The sequence below is a fragment of the Panicum hallii genome, chromosome 3, assembly GCF_002211085.1.
Source record: "Panicum hallii strain FIL2 chromosome 3, PHallii_v3.1, whole genome shotgun sequence".
Taxonomy (NCBI): domain Eukaryota; kingdom Viridiplantae; phylum Streptophyta; class Magnoliopsida; order Poales; family Poaceae; genus Panicum; species Panicum hallii.
The window spans coordinates 25,540,290-25,568,182 of NC_038044.1; the positions used below are offsets into that span (position 1 = coordinate 25,540,290).

The following is a 27,893-nucleotide window of genomic DNA, read 5'->3' on the forward strand; positions in this document are numbered from 1 at the left end:
CATACCTGACTAGGAGTACCTCGATACACGACATGTAATCCTACCCCAAGTATATAAGGCCGGCAGGAAATCCCTCCAAAACACATCAACAATCTCATGCAATACAACCCGCCAGACATGACGTAAGGTATTACGATATTCAGTGGACTGAACCTTCTAAGTCTTATGTTGTGTACACCATTGAGTTCCTAATCTTGATGACACTCCGCCTACAAATCGACCACCTCATACTCTCGGTAGGTTTCCGGTAAAACACCAATACGCGGTACCGAGCCTCATGAAACACAATGACCCATTTCGTTGCAAGACCCATTTGATCACAACATCATGCAAGAATTAAATGTTGCATCCCATCTATGAAATAGTGCAATAAAACTATGTATTAAGATATGTTGTTTCATTCCATTGTAAAGCTGGTATACCAGTATTAATAATAGTATAATAAAATTATGCATCAAAACTGACCTTAGACGTTAGTCCGCTGATTTGTCTTGCTGCTGGCTGTACAAAGCGCAGCCAAAGGACCGGAGAACCACAAATGGAGCTAGCTCTTTCACGAGAGGGCAGGGGAGGATAGATATCTAGATTTGAGGCGCACAGAAGATCAGGAGAAACATGGCCTCGAAAGAAGGGAATTGTGGAGGATTCTTGCCACAGCACGCAATGAGGCAGTACCTATACCAGTAGTAGTATTTCTACGTCCAGCTCTTGCATGGATTAGCGCGACGGCGACGGGGAAGGAGGAGTGGACTCCACACTGCTCGATTGATTCTTTGCTTCAGGTCCACGATCGCATCTATCTCAGCGGCCGGCCGGGCACGCTGCAAGATGAATAAACCTTGGTCTATTGAATCTACAGACCAATCAGCCCGTGTACCTGCAGACATTTTTTTGTTGAATAATTCTTGCAGACACTTTTCATTTCAAAATTCATTTTGAGTTGCGTGTCGCGCTCTGTGCACGTACGTATTCTTCGACCGTGTGCCGCACACCTAACTAGCGCACGTACGAGTGGTCAATACATCCAGCCACGCATCACATGCCTGCCTGTACGCAACACACCAATCTGACAGGAAATTTATTGGCTGTTTGAGCTTGCAGCAAGTGAGATTCCTGCACCTGTGCCTGCCTGAGTAGGTTAACACGGTGACTTTTGATGATGCTTCTCTGCCCAATGGAAGACTGTCACCTGTGTCGCCGCCTTAATTAAGCCCTTGTCGTGCAGCGGTCAGTACACATATACACGGCTGACAAATCATGCATCTATCTAGCTACGCTCCTTTTGGAAATTTTTTTTACCTTTTTACCCTAATAATAGTATAATTTTTCGGGATTTAATCTATTTGTTATATTTTAACCTCTAGAATACAGGCAATGCATGGCCAGGAGCAGGGCATCTCTTTTGAACAATGTTGGAATGAAACAGCCCGCTATAGCTTTGCTATAGCCCGCTATTAGCTTTTTAGAAGATCTACCGCTACGCTATGCAATATTTGTCCGTTACGAGATTTAACAGTGCTAAATGTCCGCTAAAGTGGTTTTTGCGAGATTTAGCAGCACTAAATATCAAGTTGCTAGTAGATTCTAGTGGTGTCATTCACTCAAAGCTTAGTCAAAAGAATCAATACAACTAAATGAACGTAGTGTGGACCCTAGACAACGTACTATAGACACCGTTGGGTAGTTAAGAGATATGTTAGAGTTTATTTTTTGGTGTTAGGCTAATAATGCTTATAATTTTATATGTGATTATTGATTATTTTATCATTCCGCTAAATGATTTAGCTTTCGCTATAGTCCGCATTTTATATATTTTAGAGAAGACTGCCCCTAAACTTTATAACCCGCTGTTTACGGCATTGCTCGAGAGGCTAGCCAACATACAGCGAGTAATTACCCTTGTCTGTCTGAACTCTGAACAGTGCTACTGTATGCTAGCTGCTATCTACGACACATGCGTCGTCGACGTCGACTAATCTTCCTGTACCTACTCTTGTTATTATTTTTTTTGGTAAAGAATACTCTTTCTATTGTTTACCAGCTGCGCAGGTGCGCGTGTGTCCATGTCGCTGCTTATAAATATCGCTTGTTCACACCCTCGCCGGTTGCCATTGCTTTATTTGCCCTCTCTTTCAGTCGTCCACACTACTACTCCTAGTAGACAATAAGCTCATCGACCTCATCATCATCAAGTGCTCTGCTGCCTAGCTAGCTCAAAAGAGATAGAGCTACTCTAGTCTTGACTTATTCCATTTCCCGATCCGGTTGTCGTTGTTGCCTCCGGCGAGCGATAGTAAATATAGCTAGTAACCGGGATACCTATATGGGCGGCGGGTCGCCGTGCGCGTCGTGCAAGCTGCTGCGGCGGCGGTGCACCAAGGACTGCATCTTCGCGCCCTTCTTCCCCGCCGACGATCCCCACAAGTTCGCCATCGTACACAAGGTCTTCGGCGCCAGCAACGTCTCCAAGATGCTCCAGGTACACACCTAATAATAATCTACCTAGAGCAACTTCTACATGAATGTACATTACTAATTAGCAGTTGCTGACGACGACCACCATGGGATCCATGTGTTTGATCGATCAGGAGCTCCCCGTGCAGCAGCGCGGCGACGCGGTGAGCAGCCTGGTGTACGAGGCCAACGCGCGGATGCGGGACCCGGTGTACGGCTGCGTGGGCGCCATCTCCTTCCTGCAGAACCAGGTGTCGCAGCTGCAGATGCAGCTCGCCGTCGCGCAGGCCGAGATCCTCTGCATCCAGATGCAACAGCGGCGCGACGGCGGCGGCGGCGGCCCCGACGACGTCGACGCGGTGGTCCCGCCGTCGTCGCTGGTCGCGGCGGGCGGAGGAGGCGCCGGGGACCACCACCACCACGTCATGGCGGCGGCGATGCAGCAGCACCAGGCGGCGATGGTGGCCCCCGACGACGTGGACGCGTTCCTGATGCAGAACGCCGGCGCCGGCGCCATCATCCCGCCGCAGCTGATGGGCTACGGCGCCGCGCCGGCGGGCGCCATGGGGGAGCCCCTCAAGAGGGAGTCCCTGTGGACGTAGCCACACACTTCGAAGTCAACTTTGCATGTGCATGCACGTCGTAGCTAGGAGCACAGGGCCAGCGAGCGTAATGTAAGAGCAGCAGCTTGTTGCTTCTGCTTCAGTGCTTCACTTAATTTGCTTGTAGGGGCTAGCTTAATTAGGTTATTAGCTAGTAGGTAGTTAATCTCTGTGACTTCTTGTTTCCTCTTTTTTTCGCCATTTTAACCCTGATCTCTGTTCTAATTTGTTTCGTGTTCTTGTGCTGTGCTTGTGATCAATCTGAGAACTAGTTGGAGATAAGAAAAAACTCGACCAGAAGGAGAGAGGTCCTTCTGATTTTGTCTTAAAGAAGCTGGTAGCAAGATTCAAACCCGGGCTGGCAACAGGGGTTTCGTTGAAACCTGAAGTTCAACGCGTTATTCCGCGAGAATCTCTGGTAGAATTAGTTGAAGATCATCCTTTATGCTACATTTTGGTTCGCGTATATATATGTACCATGTATGGTCTTATTATACCTCAAGTTCACTCCATTCTTTTATGTGATTGTACAACATTTACACAAGTATATCATATAAGCTAGAAAACACGTACTCCTTCCGTCCTGTAACGTAGGGCATCCTAGTATTTTTATAATAGTTTAAGAAGCATATACCTCTATTTATTTGTATGGTTGTCATTTTGCTGATTTTATAGCTGGCTAAGAGTAATTACTTTCCAAAGCAACCTAGGATTTCCAAAGCAACCTAGGATGTCTTATATTTGATACAAATTTTGAACCGCCTTCAATGCTTTATATTTCAGGACGGAGTGAATATAGCTTACAGAGAGAGAGAGTAATATGCCGCATGTGGGGCTAACTAGTAATGCATAAATTCCAAAATAACAACAGTCCAATTATGATTACTCTATACCATGCATGTGCATGCGACCAAGCGATCACATGCATGTATTGGGTGATTAAATTAATCAAAACATGGAAGAGAGATCGACCACGACCAGCAAGGTCCAGAGCTTCCTTCTCAGACAAACAACTTATGTCCCCCTTCAAATCGAAGCCCGAATCTTCAGAATCCAAACGGCGGGGAGGGTGGTGACGTCTCTCACGCGACCTACTAGATCAATACTAGTATATATACAAAGTTATATTTATGTATACAAATTAATTGATTAGTAACGCTATCGACATTATGATTGCACTGATCGACTCAAATCAAACCTAACCATTATTTTGGATAAAAATCAAACCTAACCTGGAATAATCTGGTCCGACAAGATAAGAACATCACATGCAGATCATGTGAGAGCTAGCTACCACCGACAGGCATCGCACTAATCACTGGATCGCAACTACAGTCTACAGGCAAAGGAAAAATAAATTTAAGTCAGTTCCTCCAATTATATATACATATTTTTAAATTGGAGATTGGATATGCATCTTATCTGTTTGTATCCATACCAAATTATAATTCCATCTTGGCCTTTTTACATACATAGTTTTTTCTATATATCTATATCTAGATGCATAACAAAATATATGTATCTAAAAAAGTTAAAATGAATTGTAATTTGGGTCGGAAGTAGTATGTTTTTGAAGTCGTAGGAGTGTGTCTGTATATATACTTTATACATATGTATGTATATGTATATGTATGTGTGTGTGTATATATATATATATATGATGGGCTGTGGCAACAGGCGAAATCAGGATAGCCCAATAAAATCTATCGCATTCTTGTTGCTTCTTCTCGGTGGAACTATCCCTACAATAATAATTAACTGGGTACTATATTCGGGTAGTATATATGTGGAAGTTGTTTGGCTTTCCTTGTAGTGACCCACGGCGAAATACGCAAACTGAGATATGCTAGAGCATTTATAAGACAATGTTTGTTCCTGGCACTGTGAAATAATGTTGGTGAAATAGTAGGGCGTGTTCAACAAGAAGGTAGCGCAGGAGTCAAGCATGATCGGAGGTTTCTGAGGAAGGATAGTGTTTATTCCTCAAAAATTTGTTGCACTTTGTTTCCCCGAATAATGGTAGGTTTTCATTTGTCGCCGGTAGTAGGTTGTTTCTTCTATTTCTTTCGTTGCAAGTTTTACATTTTTGTTATGGTTTGAGGTTATGAGTATTGTAAATACTCTTGCTTCTTCCTGATGAAATGGTTGCTCAGAAAAGGTTCTCGAAAAATAATAAAATAATGGTGCTTTCGTGAAGTTCCTCAACCTGGGATACTTTTCCTTTTGTACTTGTAGAATGTACATCCTGGTATCTACTGGCAACACATCAATGCTTGTCTAATCGTCAATTTTGCTGTTAATTTTGTGACATGGAATCTTGACCAGTGGCGGAGCTAGTCCTGTTTGTTGCTGACAATGATGATTTCTTTCAAAATTAGTGGAAAATCACTGTTAAGCTCTGTTCATCAAGCGAGCTGACAAGGGTTCCTAATAGAGCTGACACGGATGACTCCGTCGGCTGGCTCCTACTCTTGACATATTCCGTATCTACATGGCAGTCTTCAATTTGTAAGACTGAGAATGGCTAACTGTTATTATCACAAGTTTTATAGTATTTTTAAATACATGGCTAGGGCGAACCCAAACCATCGATCTTAGGTGGAGGGGGAGCTTATTTTTCCCTTCTGCTTCCTTTCTCTTTTTTTTTTCTTTCTCTTCCTTTTCTTCTTCCTTTTCATTATCCGTGTCCGAAAATTGTTGGGGAGATTTGGAGGGCTCCGTGGCCTGTGGGCTCCATGAGGGTGGGTGGGGATCTGACCCTGTATATGGCCAGGTCGATGGGACCGGGGCTAATTAGGTTTAAACCGGATGGCTTCTTTATCTGTGTAGGTATGCTGCGCTCACGTGATTTCTACTACTATAAAAAGGGTATTTTGGAGCGAATAAAAATATATTTTTAGGGGCAAGTGTGCTACCCGTCCCTAATTCTCGCAGTTAAAAATATAAATTTTAGGGGCGGGTAACGCGCCCGCCCTTGAAAATGATTTGTATCTAAAAATCGATTTCTAGAGCCGGGTCATGCCGTGGTCCACCCCTAAAAATCGATTTCTAAAAAATAAAAAAATCAAAAATAGCAAAATAAAAAAGAAAAAATTATTGCAGCCAACCAGCCACCACCACGAGCCCCTAGGGTTCAAACCGCACACCTCAAGCCTCGCGCGTACCCTCCTCTCCATCATACTACACAGTCATTTATAACTCTATGGGTATACTATTCTTTTATATTAACTCTGAAATTGAATTGTGGGGGCGAGTGACATCATCACCGCCCCTAGAAATCTGTTTCCAGGGGCGGGTGACGCCAACAACCGCCCCTAAAAATATTTTTCAATTTTATTCCGTAAATTCATTTAAATATTTTCTATAGCAAAATAAATAAAAAAGTGAAACTTCTACTATATAGGTTAAGATAAAAGAAATATGCCAAATATATTTCAGTGTATATAAAGGTTGTGTATATAAAGGTTAAGATTGTTGAAACTTTAAAGTATGACTTGAGTTGTACGAGATACTGTATAGTCATAGCCATATGTAGGTTTATAATAATTTTTTGACCATTAAATGATCTTAAATGAAAAAGTTATCAACTACCAAGTTTTAGATCTCTTCATTCTCTACAATTTTGATACAAAGTCTGACTTCATCCGAGATCATATGGAAAAGTTATAAATTTTTTTATGTGGAACTATTTTTAGGGGCGGGTATGACATCACCCGCCCCCTAAAAATGCCACCATTTCTAGGGGTGGGTGGTGGCATCATCTGTCTCTAGAAATGCCATTTTTAAGGGCAGATGATGCCATCACCTGCATCTAAAAATAATGCCTATTTGCAGGGGCGGGTGATAGCGTCACCCACCCCTAAAATAATTTTTTAGGGGCGGTTAGATGCTACAATAATCACGCTCCATTTGTAGAAGCGGGTTATCTTTTGACTCGCTCCTAGAAAAAAATAAATGTTCCTACAAATCATTTTTTATAGTGTTCTAGACAATAATAATAAGTTTCTTTCACACCCCAAAGAAATGTATGAGTATCTTTTTCAAATACAATGTGTACCGTAGAGAAACCAATATCAAGCACAACGATACAAGAGCAGCCGTCCGGTTTGTACAGAGGGTTGTGTTATCCCAAAAGGGAGTAATTTGATTGGGAGGATACGGTGGTACAAACTCCTGCTTGGCTGTTGTGTTCTATCTCTACCTATTTATATAAAAAGAGGACCATTTTCTTGGTCTGTCATTAATTTTCCTCTATCTTGGTGGGTCTATTACGGCGGTAGCTCGAAACCTGACCATACGTTGAGCTAAGAATCCAAAAGTATATAGAATTATATAGAATTATTGCTTTGCGAGTAAAATAGGGAGAGACCGAAGTCCTTGATCGACACATTATAGGTTAGTACTCTTTGAGTTACAATAAAAAATATAATTATAAAATATATTGTAACGCCCGTATTTTTATTTATTTAAATTGCATTACCAATCACTCGTTTAAAAGTCTTTAAAACCTTTTCCGCCGCTCGAGCTCCCGAAGTCCACCGCCTGATTTTCCGCCATCCCGACATCGCGCAGTCCTCTTTTTCCGCGGAGCCGCCCGTCCCTTTTCCTTTTCCACCGGCCCCACCGTCCCGTCGCATCACCATCGTATCGCGGTCGGCCGCGTGCGCCTGCCCGGCCACGATCGTCGGTGCCGCGCGCGTTCTTTTCTCATATTTTATTCAAATCCATTTTATTTCTCTCTTCTAAATTTTTTTTCCCGGCACTGGCTTCCTCTTTCTTTTTCTCCCCTGTGCTGCCTTGCCTTGCTACTTGCGCTAGCGTTGCTGCTCCCTGCTCCAGCGCTTAGCACTGCATCTCCTTCACGCAGGCACGCACGTGCTGCCTGCTCGAGCTGTAGCCCGCTCCTTGCGCGCACGAGCGGGCCAGCGCCCGACTCGCCGCTGCCCCCATTGCTGGCTGTGCACGCGCACTCGCATCGCGCCGCCCGCGTCACGCCACGGCCGCTGCGGCCGCTGCTGCTCGCTGTGCCACTGCGTGCTTGCTGCTCGTGCATGCCAAGCTGGCGTGCGACCCGCTGCTGCGCCGGCCCATCTCCGTCCCGTCCCCTCACCCTCGCAGTTTGCGCCTTGTCCCCGAGCATCCCGGCTGCCATTAATGGCGAGGTTCCTGTACTGCCCGTGACCCTCCCACGCCGGCCATCTCCCCTCTCCCTCTCGGCCTATAAATCAGCCCCCGAGCCGCCCCTCAATCCGCCCACGCCGCCCCAGCACCTCCCCTCCTCTACCTCGCGCTGCAGCTCGCCGCCGCCGTTCACCACTGCCGGCCACCACCCATCTCCGTGGACAGCCCTCCGTAGACCGTCTCCGCACGAGGTGAGGGTCGGAATCGGACCCCCCTCGGCCTCCTCTCCATTTTCCCCTCCTCCCTAGGCGTCGCCATGCACCAGGGGGCCGGCGCATATGGCTTGGCCGCCCCCCCCCCCATCCTACCGTTCCCCTCCCCCTCTTGTTCTGTCTCGAGGAAGAAGAAAGGCAGACTTGTGCATAACCTCATCCACTTTTCCTTCTTATGCAGTCCGCAGCCCTCCACCTCCCTCTCTCAAATATTTAATCAGAGCTCCTTCTATCTCTTTATTTCATTACAAATAGGTCCTCATGCTTTTAAACTACTCCCTAAATGACTTTAACTCATCAGTTCATGTGACATTTTGTTCCGAATCGATTCCAAACTCCACCACGCATCATCTTCAAATATTTTCTCCAAGTCTCAGGATCCACATCCGACAAATATCATAGTCTTCTCTATTTTTTTAATCGAAGCTCCCTATTTCCCTCTCTTTTTTTAAGCTCGTCGGCGTACTTTATTTTTATTGTGTGATTGTTTGTGTGTCGTAGCCGACGGTGTGACCGAGGAGGAGCAGTATTGCGAGCGGGAGCCCGAAGACCCATACCTCGAGGAAGAGCTTCCGGAAGGCTTTGAGGACGGCAAGTCCATTCCCATCCTTTGATGCATATTTATCCCAGTTTTATAAACACAACCTATTGGCCTGTTTTATAAAATGCATTGTTTTATTGCAAGACATGGTTGGATAGCCACCCCTTGATTGCTATGGCTATTCCTTGATGACCTAGGTTAATGTCTATATAGGATTTGCTCTATTGGACGTTAACTACTGCTAGAGATGCTTAGGACCTTTTATTCCCTTTATTATATTTTAATTATGACCACAACGCGCTTTATCGAAAATAAAGGTGTGGGTGTTTTAAAAGATAAAACGGGATTTCGGGAAAATAAAAGAAAGATATAACCTGATGAGATGGACGGTGTTTCCTGTGTCAAATGCCACTGGTGAGCTTGTACCTTTGTGGTTGAGCATGGTTGGGAGATGTCTGTCTTGTCAATGTAAGGATGAACTGGGCTGTCATCTTGCCTAACCCACTTATCGTACAACCACTAGACCGTTGTGTGGGCAACGGCTTAGCATAAACCCCACTAGTTGTTCTGCTGCCCAAAAGAAGAGCTGGTGAGCAACGGGAGATCATGAAGAAGGAATACGATCTGTGTGAGTTATGTCCCGGTTATGACTTTGTTGATAGGTCATTAACCCCATAGTTGCTTCCGTGTTGGCTAGTTAGATTCAGCTAAGGTGGGTAATGGCTTTGTTAGGATCCGCAGCGATACTAAGGTGTTCGTAGTGCGGTACCCTACTTGTGGGTAAAGTGTACAACCTCTGCAGAGTGTAAAATCTATTCGAATAGCCGTGTCCACGGTATTGGACGAGTTACGGCATGGTCACTTCAATAGACATTTTGGGATGGTTGGTTTTGTGGCGTGAGTTGTTTTAAAAGTATCCGGCAGTTGTGTCGTGAGCTACTGTGGATGTGGAGTCCGGTAGCATTAAAATTTGGATCCTTTGTGTAGGATCAACCCCACTTATTATTCGATTACTACAGAAATATTTTGAGAAAACTCTTTTATTAAATGAACCCTTGCATGTGTAAAACCTTGCTTTATCGCAAACGAACCCTAGCCTTATCCTTGGTATATCCTGTGTATGATCTTTATTATCCCCTCCGTGGGTGTGGTTGGATTTGTTGAGTACGTATGTACTCACTCTTGCCTAGTTTTTATAGAGGAGGATCCGAACTTCGTTCCTGAAGATGTCGAGTAGGTCGCCGTATTGCACCTAACCTTGCCTGTGGTTCAAGGTCTCTACAGGAAGTTTACCATGACGCAAGACTCTGATGTTATCTTAGATTTCGTTGGCACTTTAGTTTGGCTTTTAGTCCTTATGTTGTCCCTCTTGATAGTGGCGCTTTAGTGCCCGCTACCTCAACGGTTTGCACGGTAATGAACCATCTGATATAATAAATGTGTTATTAGCCTCCTGGGACTGATATTTGTATCACATTTAGTTACCTCTGATGAGGGGATACTTCAGGTGGTATCAAAGCCGTAGGTTGGCCGTAGGACACGATCCTTAGGACCGAGGACATTTTCTAAGCCGTTTCCCACTAGATCTTTCCCCACTTAACTCACCTTTCCACACGACACTTACCTTTGGCCCTTGTCTGGTTCCAGATGGCTGACAATGGATGGAGTGACGAAATCTGCCCCGCAGAGCCTAGCCTCCCTAAGTTATTTCTACTCAGCCTGGAACGCGTCGGAGTTGTGGACCCACCGGAGTACACCTACTGGGAGTACAACTTCAGAGGCACCCTTCGGTGTGATCTGATGATCTTCGTGGGAAAAAGCACACTCTACCCTGATGTGGATCCCCGGTTCATCTCCACCACCAGCTTTGGGTTCTCAGACACCTACCGAAAGGTTGCCCAAAAAGCCCTGCGACGCCTACGCGTGGTCTATAAGCATCATCTTCAGCGAACTTCTATGGGATTTTTCCCACCTGCTGGAGGAAGAGGACACTCATGGATTACACGGATGAGAGGATTGGGAAGGGAAGAAGAACTAGAAGATACGGTTTCCCACCTGTCCGTTTACCTCACCAGCCTAGACCAACTTTACCGCGAACAGGCAAAACAACTGAAGCACCACGTAGGGCAGAAAAGGTAGAACAAGAGTTGGAAATACAATGGAGGAGAACAATAGAAGCTGAGGCACAAGCTGAGAGTTCCCTAGCCTCTCTCCAAGACATATGGCGAAGCAACGCTCAAGAAAGGGAACGTATCGAGGCACGCAGAAGAGAAGCTGGATTACTGGAAGGAGAACCCGAAGAAACCCATTGGGATAAGGGCACTCAGACCGAAGATGAGATATTGGAGCAATGTCTTCCAGCAAAGAAGTGCCCTAACTGGATCGAGGAAGAATCCCCTTGGGAAGAGTAGATTACCTAAGCTAGAGCTATCATCCTAGTAATAATGTATCCTTGGGAGATGTACCCGACCATGTTGAAAAATAAAGACCGTCTATCCTTTTTGTACCCTACCATGTGTGCAAGGCTTGTTCACTCTACCTTTGTTTTCAGATGGCTGAGAATGGTTGGACCCAGTGTGTTTGCCAAGGAGAGCCTGGTTTCCCCTACCTTTGGATCAACTCCCTGGAGCGCCTCGGTGTTACTGAGTGCCCAAGGTACTACAGCAGAGAGCATGAACACCTCGGCACTCTTCGCTGTAGGGTGGTTCTTTCCATTGCTAGAAGCACCCGCTACCCCGACATCGAGCCGTGGCGAGTGACTGCCACAGGATTTCAGCATTGGGATACCTATCCCCTAGCCATCAGAAAGGCTCTCCGCTACCTGTGTCAGATCTTCGAGGAACACCTCATTCCCACACCGATGAGGCTTTTTCCCCCGGCCATCAGGACATAAGTCTGGCAGGCCTGCATGAGGAACTTGGAACGGCGCCGCCATCAAGAAGACCTTTTGTACCATGTGGTCGCATACCTCGTCTCCTTGGACAAGCTCTTCGACGAGCAAGCCTGATTCCTAAGGGAGCAAACCCACCGGGCCGAGCAAGCAGAGCTTGCAGTGAGAGTGCACCAAATCCGGGTGGCTCAAGCTGCGGCCGCTATAAGTAGCGAAGCCATCGCTCATGAGAACCTCAGGCAGATCCAGGATCGGCGTATGCAAGAATGGACTAGCAGTGGAACGCCCGTCTCGGCAATCGGGGAGACCCAAGTCCTAATTGGAACACCCATCATAGGATGGGGAGGACTTTTTGGGACCCCGCAAGCTCCACCCGAAGGTGCCGAAAGGTCAGCTGCAGCCGCAGAAGAAGGAGCTGTCGAACAGTCCCGAGAAAATGGGATCCTCTAGGATGACGAGGAAGAGCTACTCATCCCACTGGAAGTGCACTCCGCCTCGGAAGATGGCTCGCCCCGCGAGTAGCATGCCTCAGAGATGCCCCCAGGAATGAAGCCATCCCGGCCTCAAGCTTAGAGCTGTGCCCCTCCCATCTATTGTGCCCTTTGTACCCGACCGTGTAGTGCGTGTTTTGGCTGTACCCTCCCAAGTGTTGTACCCCCAGCTTAATAAATAAAACTGTTTGTGCTTGATGCTTGTTAGTCTGTGTGCTTGTCGGCAGGAGGTGGATTCTGCCTTTTCGAAAATACGAAAGTAAATAACTTAAACATCACTTAATTCCAAATCTAAGTCTCATTAAAGTTTTACCCAATCCACAGATGGCCCCCAGGTGTAACGCCAGGACCTCCCAAAGTTAGGCACGTATCACTCCAAGTGTGGAGAGGCAGCAGGGTGTGCAAGGACAAGCCCCCGGCCATGAAGATCAGGAAGATCAGGAAATAAGCCAGCAGGGAGGAGAAAGCCAAGTGGGAGCATGTTAGGCCCCACCCCCACTAGCCATTGACCTGGTGCAAGTGTTGAACAACCAGAACCTCCTTCTGGAAGCTTTGACCAATGTTATCACCAACCCAAGGCCCCGTGAGCAGAGTACAAATGACAAACTGATAGCTTTTTTGAGGACCAAGCCACCCACCTCTGCAGGATCCAACAACCCCTTGGATGCAGATGACTGGCTGCATGTTATAAAGAGAAAACTTGAGCCATTTGAGCATGGAGACAGTGACAAGATCCATTTGGCTGCTCACCAGCTTAATGGAACTGCTTTGGCTTGGTGGGAGAACTACTGTGCAGCTGCTCAGGATGCCTCCACTATCACTTGGAAGGAATTTGTGGATGAGTTCCATCGCTATCACATCCCCGCAGCCACCATGAAGCGCAAGGCAGATGAGTTTCATGAGCTGCAACAAGGCAAGACGAAAAGAAGCAGGATATGTTCAGAAAGGGTTTGAATGCAGAACTTAAGAAGCTGCTTTCCCCATGCATCTACCCAGACTTCAACACACTGATGAACATGGCTATCATCACCGAGAGAGCTATGGCAGAGGGAAAGAGAGACAATAAGCATAAGTTTCTGGAAACCAAGGCTCGCCAGCAGGACCGTTTCCAGAAGCCGAGGCACTTCGGCCCTCTAGTGCCTAGGTCCCAAGCCTCTATGCAGTACAGGACCCAGTCACAAGCTACTGGCTCTCAGGCCCCCAACACCCACTTCAGGCAGTTCAAGAGCCAGAACACCATGAAGACCCCACAGAGCAATGCAAGCCAAGTTACTGCCAGCAACAATGCCAGAGCATGCTTCAACTGCCATGAGACAGGACACTTCATTGCCAACTATCCATATGCCAACAACAAGCCGGCAGCATCAGCCTTCTCCAACTCGGTGAATGGACCAAGGCCAGCTCTATCAGGAGCCAATCATGTACCCATCCGCAGCAACAACATCGGCAACAACAACCAGCAGATGAGGCCGCCCCAGCAGTCCTTTGGACGAGCCCGCATCAACCACATCAACGCACAAGAGGCTCAGGATGCTCAGGGCATAGTGCTCGGTGAGTTTCTAGTCAGCTCAGTTTTGGCAACAATATTATTTGATTCTGGAGCATCACATTCATTCATATCCTCAAGTTTTGTGGAAAAGCACAATATATCTACAATACTACTAAAAACACCCCTATTAACCTGAATGCCTGGAGGTGACATTAAGTGTCAACTGGGTTGTTCTCGGGTAAGGATCATTTTAAGTGGGGTAGAGTTCCTAGCAGACCTAGTAGTACTTAAGTCTAAAGGTATAGATGTGATCATTGGAATGGATTGGCTAAGCCTGCACAATGGCCTTATAAGTTGTGCTGACAAGATGGTACACCTAACCAACCCAGAAGGAGTACAAGTAACCTGCCATACTCGGGGAAGTGGACCGGACCCAATGGTTTTTAGTATGGAAGCTAAATCCTTGGAATAAGTTTCAATAGTAAATAAATACCTAGATGTTTTTCCTGAAGAACTCCCGGGAATGCCGCCAGATAGGGATATAGAGTTTGTCATTGATCTTATCCCTGGAACCTCCCCTATAGCTAAGAGACACTATAGGATGGCAGCCTCTAAATTGGCAGAACTAAAGAAACAATTGCAAGAGTTACAACAAAGTGGTTTCATTAGACCGAGCTCATCACCATGGGGAGCTCCTATCTTGTTCATCAAGAAGAAGGACGGAAGCATGAGGATGTGCGTGGATTACCATGCACTAAATGAAGTCACCATCAAGAACAAATACCCTCTTCCCAGAATTGATGACCTCTTTGATCAGCTAAAGGGAGCCAAGTACTTCTCCAAGATAGACTTAAGGTCAGGATATCATCAGCTCAAGATTAAGGAAAGTGATATTCCGAAGACAGCCTTCATCACCCGCTATGGGCAATATGAGTTTACGGTGATGTCCTTTGGACTCACCAATGCACCTGCTTATTTCATGAACCTCATGAATAAGGTGTTTATGGAAGAGTTAGATAAGTTTGTCGTAGTTTTCATTGATGACATACTTACTTACTCTAAGAGTGTCGAAGAACATGAGCAGCACCGACGAGTGGTTTTGGAAAAGTTGAGAGCGCACAAGCTCTACGCCAAATTCAGCAAGTGTGAATTTTGACTTGAGAAAGTAGCATTCCTTGGTCATATCTTGATCACAGAAGGAGTAGCAGTGGACCCCGAAAAAGTCGAAGCAGTCCCCAATTGGCAGCAACCAACTAATGTCAATGAAATCAGGAGCTTTCTCGGTTTAGCCGGATATTATCGGAGATTTATTGAAGGATTCTCCAAGATAGCCCGACCCATGACAGAACTACTCAAGAAAGAGAAGAAGTTCACCTGGACCGAGTCATGTGAGAGAAGCTTTCAGGAGTTAAAGAGAAGACTGACAACCGCCCCGGTATTAACCTTGCTGGATATTCAACGAGACTTTGTCATTTATTGTGATGCATTTCGTCAAGGATTAGGATGTGTCCTTATGCAAGATGGGAAAGTAGTGGCATATGCTTCCCGACAACTCAAGCCTCATGAGCAGAATTACCCAACCCATGATTTGGAGTTTGCAGCCACAGTGCATGCCCTCAAGATTTGGAGACACTATCTGATTGGGAATAAGTGTGAGATCTATACAGACCATAAGAGCTTGAAGTACATCTTCACCTAGCCAGATTTGAACTTAAGGCAAAGAAGGTAGTTAGAACTAGTTAAGGATTATAATGTGGAAATTCATTACCACCCTGGTAAAGCAAACGTGGTAGCAGATGCCTTAAGCCGGAAATCTTATGGACCTAAGGATGCCCACCTACAAGAAGAAATGGCACGATTAAATGTGCACATCGCCCCCCATGGTTCCTATCGCAAGTTGAGTGTTCAATCCACTCTGGAGGATAAGATCAGAAAGGCCTAAGGTTCAGACAAGGACTTGATGAAAATCCGCATGCATACTATAGAAAACAAGACACCGGATTTTAGAGTAGATGACAAAGGAACCTTATGGTACAAAGATAGAATTTGCGTACCCAAGGAAGGAGACTTGCAGCAGCTATTATGGATGAGGCCCACAACTCGGCATATTCCATCCACCCAGGATCCACCAAGATGTATGTGGATATAAGACAAAAGTATTGGTGGAGTGGTATGAAAGCGGACATTGCACGGTTCGTCGCCCATTGTGATACTTGTCAAAGAGTCAAGGCCGAACATAAGAAGCCAGCAGGATTACTGCAACCTTTACCCATCCCGATTTGGAAATGGGATGAGGTAGGAATGGATTTTGTAGTGGGTTTACCCAAGACACCAAAAGGACATGACTCCATATGGGTGATAGTGGACCGGCTCACAAAGGTCGCTCACTTCCTACCCGTACGGACCAATTATGGTGGAGAAAAGCTAGCCCGGCTCTATGTGGATAACATAGTGAAGCTGCATGGTGTGCCTAGCAGAATTGTTTCGGATAGAGGAACCCAATTCACCTCTAGGTTTTGGAAAAGTTTGCATAAGGCCATGGGCATGAAGTTGGATTTCAGTTCGGCTTACCACCCGCAGACCGATGGTCAAACAAATATGCTAAGAGCATGTGTCCTTACTTATGGTAAGGATTGGGAACAAAGTTTACCCTATGCTGAGTTTTCGTACAACAACAGTTATCAAGCAAGCTTGGGCATGTCACCATTTGAAGCTCTCTATGGGAGAAAGTGCAGAACCCCCTTGATTTGGTCAGAAGTTGGAGAGCGTGCACTAGTTGGACCCGCACTCATAAAGGAAGCGGAAGAAAGAGTGGCCAAAATTAGAGAAAAAGTGAAGGCAGCCCAATCTCGACAGAAGAGTTACTCAGACAAGAAGAGACGAGAAATAAGCTTCAATCCAGGAGACTTCGTCTATCTCAAGGTTTCACCTATTCGAGGGACTCGAAGATTTCAGATACATGTGAAACTAGCCCCTTGGTACATTGGACCGTACCGAGTACAGAAGGAAATTGGAGCCCTGGCATACCGTCTGGAGCTACCAGAAGGAATGGCTGACATACACCCAGTATTTTATGTATCCCAACTGAGAAGATGTCTGAGGGTACCCGAGAAAGAGCGTGTGCCGGAAGAAGAAATAGATTTACAGACAGATCTTCGGTACCAGGAAGTACCTGTCAAGATTTTGGACACTGTCACAAAAAGGATAAGAAACTCTGAAGTACGGATTTGCAGAGTTCAGTGGAGCAGACACGGAGTGGAAGAAGCTACATGGGAACGTGAAGATGCCCTGAAGAAAGAGTTTCCCCATCTATTTAGGAGCCAGCCGAATCTTGAGGACGAGATTCATTTTAAGTGGGGTGGGTTTGTAACGCCCGTATTTTTATCTTATTTAAATTGCATTACCAATTACTCGCTTAAAAATCTTTTAAACCTTTTTCGCCGCTCGAGCTCCCGAAGCCCACCCCCCCCCCCCCGATTTTCCGCCGTCCTGACATCGCGCAGTCCTCTTTTTCCGTGGAGCCGCCCGCCCCTTTTCCTTTTCCACCGGCCCCGCCGTCCCGTCGCATCACCATCGTGTCGCGATCAGCCACGTGCGCCTGCCTGGCCATGATCGTCGGTGCCGCGCGCGTGTCCCCTCTTTTCGTTTCTCATATTTTGTTTAAATCCATTTTATTTCTCTCTTCTAACTTTTTTTTTCCCAGTGCTGGCTTCCTCTTTCTTTTTCTCCCCTGTGCTGCCTCGCCTTGCTACTTGTGCTAGCATTGCTGCTCCCTGCTCCAGCGCTTAGCACTGCATTCCGGCCGCCATTAATGGTGAGGTTCCTGTACTGCCCGTGACCCTCCCACGCCGGCCATCTCCCCTCTCCCTCTCGGCCTATAAATCAGCCCCCGAGCCGCCCCTCAATCCGCCCACGCCGCCCCAGCACCTCCCCTCCTCTACCTCGCGCTGCAGCTCGCCGCCGCCGCTCACCATTGCCGGCCACCACCCATCTCCGTGGACAGCCCTCCGTAGACCGTCTCCGCACGAGGTGAGGGTCGGAATCGGACCCCCCTCGGCCTCCTCTCCATTTTCCCCTCCTCCCTGGGTGTCGCCATGCACCAGGGGGCCGGCGCATATGGCCTGGCCGCCCCCCCCCCATCCTACCGTTCCCCTCCCCCTCCTGTTCTGTCTCGAGGAAGAAGAAAGGCAGACTTGTGCATAACCCCATCCACTTTTCCTTCTTATGCAGTCCGCAGCCCTCCACCTCCCTCTCTCAAATATTTAATCAGAGCTCCTTCTATCTCTTTATTTTATTACAAATAGATCCTCATGCTTTTAAACTACTCCCTAAATGACTTTAACTCATCAGTTCATGCGAAATTTTGTTCCGAATCGATTCCAAACTCCACCACGCATCATCTCCAAATATTTTCTCCAAGTCTCAGGATCCACATCCGACAAATATAATAGTCTTCTCTATTTTTTTAATCGAAGCTCCCTATTTTCCTCTCTTTTTTTAAGCTCATCGGCGTACTTTATTTTTATTGTGTGATTGTTTGTGTGTCGTAGCCGACGGTGTGACCGAGGAGGAGTAGTATTGCGAGCCGGAGCCCGAAGACCCATACCTTGAGGAGGAGCTTCCGGAAGGCTTTGAGGACGGCAAGTCCATTCCCATCCTTTGATGCATATTTATCCCAGTTTTATAAACACAACCTATTGGCCTGTTTTATAAAATGCATTGTTTTATTGCAAAACATGGTTGGATAGCCACCCCTTGATTGCTATGGCTATTCCTTGATGACCTAGGTTAATGTCTATATAGGATTTGCTCTGTTGGACGTTAACTACTGCTAGAGATGCTTAGGACCTTTTATTCCCTTTATTATATTTTAATCATGACCACAACGCGCTTTATCAAAAATAAAGGTGTGGGTGTTTTAAAAGATAAAACGGGATTTCGGGAAAATAAAAGAAAGATATAACCTGATGAGATGGACGGTGTTTCCTGTGTCAAATGCCACTGGTGAGCTTGTACCTTTGTGGTTGAGCATGGTTGGGAGATGTCCGTCTTGTCAATGTAAGGATGAACTGGGCTGTCATCTTGCCTAACCCACTTATCGTACAACCATCTGACCGTTGTGTGGACAACAGCTTAGCATAAACTCCACTAGTTGTTCTGCTATCCAAAAGAAGAGCTCGTGAGCAACGGGAGATCATGAAGAAGGAATACGATCTGTGTGAGTTATGTCTTGGTTATGACTTTATTGATAGGTCATTAACCTCATAGTTGCTTCCGTGTTGGCTAGTTAGATTCAGCTGAGGTGGGTAATGGCTTTGTTAGGATCCACAGCGACACTAAGGTGTTCGTAGTGCGGTACCCTACTTATGGGTAAAGTGTACAACCTCTGTAGAGTGTAAAATCTATTCGAATAGCTGTGTCCACGGTATTGGACGAGTTACGGCATGGTCACTTCAATAGACATTTTGGGATGGTTGGTTTTGTGGCGTGAGTTGTTTTGAAAGTATCCGGCAGTTGTGCCGTGAGCTACTGTGGATGTGGAGTCCGGTAGTATTAAAATTTGGATCCTTTGTGTAGGATCAACCCCACTTATTATTCGATTACTACAGAAATATTTTGAGAAAATTCTTTTATTAAATGAACCTTTGCATGTGTAAAATCTTGCTTTATCGCAAACGAACCCTAGCCTTATCCTTGGTACATCCTGTGCATGATCTTTATTATCCCCCTCCGTGGGTGTGGTTGGACTTGTTGAGTACGTATGTACTCACTCTTGCCTAGTTTTTACAGAGGAGGATCCGAACTTCATTCCTGAAGACGTCGAGTAGGTCGCCGTCTTGCACCTAACCTTGTCTGTGGTTCAGGGTCTCCACAGGAAGCTTACCATGACGCAAGACTTTGATGTTATCTTAGATTTCGTTGGCACTTTAGTTTGGCTTTTAGTCCTTATGTTGTCCCTCTTGATAGTGGCGCTTTAGTGCCCGTTATGTCGACGGTTTGTACGGTAATGAACCATCTGATGTAATAAATGTGTTATCAGCCTCCTGAGACTGATATTTGTATCACATTTAGTCACCTCTGATGAGGGGACGCTTCATATATATACTACATAATATGTCATATTTTTATAAAATTAGTCTATGCTAATTAAGATATTTATATAGCTTCGCTCATAGCAAGATATGGATATATCTGCTGGTATACATTTATTTGGTTAGTTCACCAAAAAATTTCACTTTTCCTTGGAACTTGGAAGACACGTGATAGTCTATTGCTTAACCTTCTGTACAAGTCTTGTACGACACTATGCATACAGTGCAATAGCGTACATCATGACTCGGGATGTAGTAAGTGGCTAGTTCACGGGTATTTTAGTTTTCGGCTACTTCTTTCTCTAGGTTATCTCTGTTCCGCTTTTTTTGATTGGAGACCCGGATTAGTTTATTTGGATGAGTTCTAGAGAAATGGAAACTTATATGGTATAATGCACCCAGGCGGCCGGGCGCGTCAGGTTGAACCACCTAGTGCACCCCACCGTATATGTATGTGTATTTTTTGATTGATTTTTATCATCTATCAACCATGAAAAGCGACGTAGCACAAAAATCCTACCAGCCTACATGCATGCATGAATGGAATCTTTTGTTGGTTCGATTCATTCAAATAAATTTTCTCAACCGTAAGTTTGATTAACAATTTGTTTGTCGCATCTTACTAAAAAATGCTTAACAAAACGAAATTCTACATGAATATATTTTATATCTGTTTTGCGAATTGCATCTCCATGTGTATTGCAACTTTGTCTAAGTATCGAGCTGCAACCAGATATAATGATGTGTACTATTTGCATCATGTTACAATAATCACGTAATCAGGTACAGTTGGAACAGATATGCAACCAATATAGCAAGAGGGTTGCAACTATAGTAGCAATTGGGTTGCAACCGAGTCGTAACTAGTTGCAACCAGTAGTAATAGGGTTGCAATTGGGTAGTACCTGGTTGTATTGTACCACTAGTGATTATGTGGTAAAGGGTTGCAACCAGTAGCCGGAGTTGCAACTGTGCAGTAACAAGTTGCAACTAGCAGGCTAAAACTAAGGTGCAATTCTGTTATTTCTGTGATTGCAATTCAGAGTGCATATACTTGCAATTACGTATTATTTTAAAAAAATATTAAAATATATCGTTCATGGATCTTATTTTGTTCGGTATATTTTTCATGCTTTAAATGGATCTAAATCACATCTACAGTTCAGGAGATATCATATTTTTTAATTCAAATCAAGGAGAGATTACCCCCTATGCAAGCTTCTGGTGGGTGGTTTATGGAATGACGTGACCTTACATGGTTGGTTGGTTTCATTGTTGTTTTGCTTGTGGGCGCGGATTGATGCTCCGATAGGATCTGTGCATCTATAATACAAAATGGACCTTGCCAAAAGATGGAAAGGGGCACCGGTCCTCCTTTCTCTACTCAAAACGCACGCTACCTGCTTCCCCCGTGTATTTATCCGGCTCATCATCGATTCTCTTCTCAACCAGGCTACTTCAGTTCTTTCTTTGGCCCTTCCCTTTTCATCTACTCTCTATAAGGATGTAAATGACTTAGATTTTTATTAATGTATATATTTGATATGACTTAACTATCTGGATCATCCGACCGGATATCCGATAGCCGATAGATATTACCCGTACTATACCCGAATCCGATACTATACCCGAATCCGATATCCGGATAAAGTATCCGAATTCATATCCGATATCCGAGCGAGAAAATATCCGGATATCCGAAAATAATATCCAAATCACTATCCAACCTCTTTTGATCGGTCGGTCGGAAAATATCCGTACCATTTACACCCACTCTACTTAGGCCTCTAGATTATTTCTGAATTTTTTTTTTGCAAAGGTACCTTTCTTTCAAAAACATACATAGTTAGGAATCTAAGCTTTCATGTTAGGACAAAAAGTTGGGCCACTCAGAATTCGTTAGAGGGAGAGTTTTTATAGCCCACCTGTGACAGGCCCAACTGCGGCCCAACAGTCAGCTGAAGTCACACGCACCCACCCCAATTCCGAACTGCCCAGCTGCGGAACGGAGCTGCGTCCCCCCGGTCACCGGCCGGTCAGCGCCGGCGCATGCCCTTCTCCCCGCCACGCCGCCTGCGCCGCATCGCCCGCCGCCTCCGAGCCATGCTTCCCTCCGTCGCGGAGCCAGACGGCGACGCCGCCGCTGGCGGCGAGCGCCGCGCGTGGGAGCCGCCCTTCGACGCCTCCGCGCCGGCGCCGCCCATGTCCTACCCGATCACGGACCTCGCTGCGCTCGCCTCGCGCGCCTACCTCTCTGCCGCGGCCAACTTCCACCTCCCCTTCAACAGGGCCTCCGTTCCGGGTCCCGCCTCCGCGCTCCCCGCGCGCCGGCGCGTCCTCGTGTGCCACGACATGGAGGGCGGCTACCGCGACGACGCGGCGCCGCAGGGCGGGGCCAACCCGGACGCCTACGCGCTCTGGCACTGGCACCTCGTCGACGTCTTCGTCTACTTCTCGCACTACCTCGTCACCCTCCCGCCGCCCTGCTGGACCAACGCCGCCCACCTACACGGCGTCAAGGTTTGCTTCCGTTGCCTCTCTAGTCCCCTCCCCCCCACCGCCCCCCCCTCCCGCCTACTCATGTTGCCTTGGTACTTGAGCTCTACATTGGCGCTTGCGTGCGAAGGTGTTGGGAACGTTCATCACAGAGTGGGATAAAGGCGCGGAGGTTTGCAAGGAGATGCTCGCGACGGAGGCTTATGCACAGATGTATGCCGAGAGGCTCACAGAGCTGGCTACTGCCTTAGGCTTCGATGGCTGGCTGGTAATCCCTCTTATGGTATCTTGTGATGTTACACTCTATAACCCCTTTCCAACGAGATGATTCTGAGGAAGATGGGGGTACTCACAGATTGGCTTAGTGAAGTGGGCCATCTTGTGACTAATGGGAGTACTTGATTCCAAGATTCTTCAGTTTCGTTCTGTCATTGCGGAGCATATGCTTATGCTGATTTTTCTTTCAGATAAACATTGAGGTTAAACTTGATGTTCAGTTCATCGATAACCTGAAAGAGTTTGTCAATCATCTAACCATGACGATGCATGCTGCCGTTCCTGGATCTTTGGTCATATGGTGGAGTTGATATCTTCTATGATCTTGTAAATATGATCATGACAGTTGTAAGGCTTGTTTGATGTATTTCTTCTTGGCTTTTTCTTGGTCTGCAGGTACGATGCAATCACTGTAAAAGGTGAGCTTGACTGGCAGAATAAGCTCAACGAGTATAACAAGCCATTCTTTGATTTGTGTGATGGGTTGTTTGCCAACTATACTTGGAAGGTAACCCTTTTTTCTTATTTTGTAATTGTACCTTTGGGAGCCCACTAATGCACTGATGAAATTTACATGACATTTGCAGGAAAAAGACCCGCAGAATTCAGCTGCAGTTGCTGGAGACAGGAAATATGATGTCTACATGGGTATTGATGTCTTTGGACGAAATAGTTTCGGCGGCGGCCAATGGACTGTATGCATAACAATCTTTGCTTTTATCCTACTTAGATGCTCCATTTTTACTAATAAAAAATACTAGCAGCATTAACTAATTAGTGATGACTTGAGTGTAGGTTATAGTTTTCTTGCAGAAACCAAGGGTTGGCTTGATGCATGCATAAATCCTCATATTTTTGCTTAATCACTTTATTTCGTCTGATTTTACTTGAAAACATGCTTATTGAGTTATTGTAAACAGTCATATGATTACTAAGTATTAAATATACATCCTTTTTGTTTTCAGCAGAGATCATATATGCAATTGAGTCTTATTACTTGAAAACATGCTAACTGAGTTATTGTAAAATTTTAAAGCTTGCATTCTGGGTCAGACTTTCTTTTTCCTCGAATGTGCAGGAGAACATTCTGAGTCTTATTGCTTTGCTTTTATGTGAATGTGAATGCATTGTATTCAACTTTCTCACCTCCCAACTTATGCTTTACTGCTTATTTTTCATTTTTGCTAGACAAATGTTGCGCTTGATCTACTTAAGAAAGTTGATGTCTCAACTGCTATATTTGCTCCTGGATGGGTATATGAAACTAAGCAACCCCCTGACTTTGAGAATGCACAAAATCGGTAATGTGCTGTTGACCTCCTTGTGCTATTCTTATATGCTGTGCAAAGTACTCACCTATATATACTGCAGTTGGTGGGCCCTTGTTGAAAAATCATGTGGAGTTCTTCAGAGCTATCCAAAACAGTTACCGTTCTACACAGATTTTGATCAGGTATTGGTGCTAATTATCTGAACTATTCTGTCATGGCAGATGGGGGTGTCAATAGGTTTACGTAGCGGGAATCTTAAGCAATGATAATGATGCACCTTTAGGATGATACATGGTGTAGTGCTGTTCGCAAATCCCTGAATCATGAATGCCAATGCTCATTGTAACTATTGCAAAGCTATTTTGAGACTTGTTATATTCTACTAGGAGTACACAGGTCCTCATACTTTTTTTTTAACTGGCCACATGTATTTGACATTCTGTAAGTTTACTGGTACTTTTTAGAGTCTGACAGTCTGTAAGTTTTGTACTGTTAGATGTCCATTCAGACTATGCTCACAACATGCGAGGATTTTCAAATTATATTTCCAGGGAACAAATGTAATTAGTTGAAATATCATGTCTGATGCCTAACACTGATCACAACAAGTAATATCTGAGTTGATTGTTATACGCCTTTACTTCCCATCATGTCTGACTTTTATTTTCTTTCCTTCTTGTAATATCAATGCCTTACAAACTTATGATATCCTCTAGGGTCATGGCTATCAGGTGTCTGTCGAAGGGCAGAAAGTGTCCAGTGATCCATGGAACAATATTTCTCGCCAAAGTTTTCAGGTAGCATGCTGTCAACAACTCAACATGTTCTGTTGAGTCATGGCTTGCATATACCTTTTATATTCAACCGGACATCGACCTCTGGGTTTAGAAAGTACAACCCTCCAGTCATAAATACTTGATGCCGTTGACTTTTTATGGCTTTTGACTTTTAACTTTGACCATTAAATTTTTCTTATTAGAATATAGTTATAATATCTCTATGAAGATTACAAAGAACTTTGCAATACAAATCTACACATATAATTTTAGTGTTTTCAAACTAAGTATTTTGAAAACAACTGATGGACAATTTTCAAAAGTTTGACTGAGTTTTGGTCAAAGTGTAATGTATTTGAGACTAGAGGGAGTACCTTTTGCAGATCTTGTGTGCTCACAATTGTCTGTACGATTGATATATGTTCCTGGTTATCTCAATTTTCATGACTTTGGTAATATAGTGTATTGATATCTTCCTGATGGTAATGCTACATTTGGACAATGTCATTGTCTGTTCTATTTCTAAACTTTGCTTCTTATTCATGGAGGCTGGCATTCATCAAGCCATCCTGAACTTCCCTATCATGATGTCCCTCCTTTTTACAGCCTATGCTTAAATACACGGGAGATCAAGCTCAACTGCAAGCCTTTATAAAGTAAGATTACTTTATCTCTAGGTGCATTTTTTTTTACCTTTTCATTGAATTCTTGTGTAATTTGTATTTCTTATTCTAAGATGAAAATGGAGGTGTCTAATTTAAATTAATTTGGTTACCGATATTTGACTGGTCATCTACTTTCACTTGCATTTGATAGCTTCTTACAGGTTCCATTGTGTAAATGAATCTTCATCTCACATATCCTTAAAAATATTAAACTTGAGAGAGAGATGAGCCCTAAAAAGTGTTTTAAATTAGGCACTACTATCATTGTAAGCAACTTAAAGTTTTTTTGGGATGTCATGAATAACATGCAGCAAATATGAATAAATTCCATATGGTTTACTGTGTAGTGTGAACATAATATTTCAGGATACACAATATCAAAGAAGCACTACAGCTCAACAACCTTCATTTTATATTTCTCCGTTTGTGCCAATCATACTGTCTATACACTATCATCCAATTTACCAGACAATTGGGCTGTCTGTCAATTTCATCAGAGCATTCAATGTTTATTTTCCTTGATTATTTAATCATATTTTCTTATATTGTTCACTAAATTCTAAAAGAAGTTTTACTGCTGGCTTCATAGTTTCAAGGATGGGCCATACAGTGGAGGGAATTGTATGACAATCAAAGGAAGTCTCCGGCAGAATATTATTTTCTCAGAACAGCTTTTTAATGGAGGACTTGGAATGGAAGATAGATCTGTTCATCTATTTTATTCGGTGAGGAAAAAATTATTTACATTTGACGTTATCTTAACTATCTTTGGACCAATATCTAATTCCATTGAAATATGAAGTAATTATAGGATATATAATTCTATGAACTGTTGGCTTCTTGAATCAAATGAACATGCTTGTTGTTACCGTTTACCATCATTGTTGTTGTCCCTGAATGCTTGAGATATGTATTCACAATGGCACTGCATGTGCTCCCTTTACCATGCTGTTGTTTCTCTCAATGTGATCCTTGTTCTTTCCGTTCTTGTGATGCTGCATTTCTTTCTTGTGTTGCATTCAGGTAAGAGCCGATGCAAGCTCTGCGTTAGGATTGTCTCTGGACTTGTCTTCAAACGAGCAGAGTATTTCAATCCTTGTTGCGGAGGACATAGCATCATTCACCAGAAAGAAGCAAAATCACAAGTATGGCGCATATGTTAAAGCTGATAAGGTGGAGCCATACGCTCCAGATAACCAAGATTGGTTTCTTTACCAAGCAACTGTTCAGTCCAGTGCCGGCTACAAATTAACTGGAATCAACGTTGTTTGCACGTTGAAAATAGCTGGCAAAATGAGTCCAAAAACAGAGGATAGGATCTCTGGAGTGAATGCAGATGGATCATCACTGTATCATGCATCACTTGGCCACATAAGTATTCAAAAGATCGATGCAAACACAGAGTTCCGACCAGCAGGATCATGGATAACTGAAGGCGAGCACATCTTATGGTCCAACAGTTCTAACACAACTAAACATGTGAGTCTGAAACTCAGCTGGAAGCTGAAGACCCCTGATCAACTATCATTCAGGAAGTACAACATCTATGTGGAGAAGTCAATGGCAGATCCAAACGCGAAGGCTTCCAGAAATTACCTTGGTGTTGCTAGTGTTGATGCCTTTTATATATCAGGCCTAGAGGTTGCCAGCGAAGTTACTGGTCTTAAATTCATCATTCAAGCGTGTGCACATGATGGAAGCTGGCAGAAGCTTGAGGAATGCCCAGAGTTCTTTTTAGATATAGTTCATTCTGAGGTGTAACATTCTTTTTTTTTCTCTCGTGTGTGTTTCGTTCAATTAATCTTTCACACAAATATAGTACCCCCACAGAATAATCTATGTTACCCTTGCAGAAATAAGAAGAAAAGAATTATAAATAAAGCATGTTTATGTACAAACTGCTGTTATTGTATTTCTTCAGCATTGACAGCCCATCTGTTGTGTTTACCTTAGTGTTGCAAAGACAAAATACGGCATTTAGTTTTTTCATCAGCATATAAACTCTGTCAATTTGCTGATTCTGAATTCCTGATTGGGGATCTCTCTTACTGGCCGGTATATCTGACCGAAGATTCCCGAAGAAGGATGGAACTTTTGCTGGTCCAAAGCATCCTTGTAAGGGGATGCCAGGGCATTGAGCACTGTTGTTGTGACTCTCATATCACCAGCAGGGCAGCAACTTTGGCTTGATGCGTATCCCCGTCGGGGCTTTCTTTGCAGTGACTAACATTAGGCTTTTCATTTGGTTTCAGGTTTCAGAGAAGTGGTTGATTGGTCAGGCAAGGCTGGTCGGCCGGTCATTTCAGTTCTTTTGGTCATCGATGACCAATGTGGCAGCCGTGCGCGACTGTCCAAGAGAGAAGATTCCACGAAATCACATATGAAAAACTTCGTAGCAGCGAAAACATTTGGGTCTTGCCCTTGTGTATACTTTATCTATTACTTTATTATATTTAT

At 44.7% G+C, this 27,893-nt stretch overlaps 2 protein-coding genes across 2 annotated transcripts; both read left to right on the plus strand.

Annotated features, from left to right (window-relative positions):
- The first annotated feature begins 2,119 nt into the window (after positions 1-2,119).
- LOC112885377 (LOB domain-containing protein 12-like) lies at positions 2,120-3,056 on the plus strand. Its single transcript, XM_025951010.1, has 2 exons — positions 2,120-2,479; positions 2,544-3,056. The coding sequence occupies exons 1-2, from the start codon at positions 2,324-2,326 to the stop codon at positions 3,054-3,056; spliced, it is 669 nt and encodes a 222-aa protein (XP_025806795.1). The 5' UTR covers positions 2,120-2,323.
- Positions 3,057-21,942: 18,886 nt separating this feature from the next.
- On the plus strand, positions 21,943-27,370 carry LOC112886819 (cytosolic endo-beta-N-acetylglucosaminidase 1-like). The gene is made up of 11 exons (XM_025952814.1): positions 21,943-22,472; positions 22,579-22,716; positions 22,916-23,025; positions 23,121-23,232; positions 23,312-23,419; positions 23,913-24,025; positions 24,096-24,177; positions 24,712-24,792; positions 25,378-25,427; positions 26,026-26,161; positions 26,460-27,370. The coding sequence occupies exons 1-11, from the start codon at positions 22,002-22,004 to the stop codon at positions 27,195-27,197; spliced, it is 2,139 nt and encodes a 712-aa protein (XP_025808599.1). The 5' UTR covers positions 21,943-22,001; the 3' UTR covers positions 27,198-27,370.
- The last annotated feature ends 523 nt before the right edge of the window (positions 27,371-27,893 follow it).

Bases quoted from the DNA above. Each gene is read 5' to 3' on its own strand.
- LOC112885377 (XM_025951010.1), top strand. From the start codon at position 2,324: ATGGGCGGCGGGTCGCCGTGCGCGTCGTGCAAGCTGCTGCGGCGGCGG. The intron at 2,480-2,543 runs GTACACACCTAA...ACTAATTAGCAG, and splicing joins ACGTCTCCAAGATGCTCCAG to TTGCTGACGACGACCACCAT.
- LOC112886819 (XM_025952814.1), top strand. From the start codon at position 22,002: ATGCCCTTCTCCCCGCCACGCCGCCTGCGCCGCATCGCCCGCCGCCTC. The intron at 24,793-25,377 runs GTAGCATGCTGT...TCCTTTTTACAG, and splicing joins TTTCTCGCCAAAGTTTTCAG to CCTATGCTTAAATACACGGG. The intron at 25,428-26,025 runs GTAAGATTACTT...CTGGCTTCATAG, and splicing joins CAACTGCAAGCCTTTATAAA to TTTCAAGGATGGGCCATACA.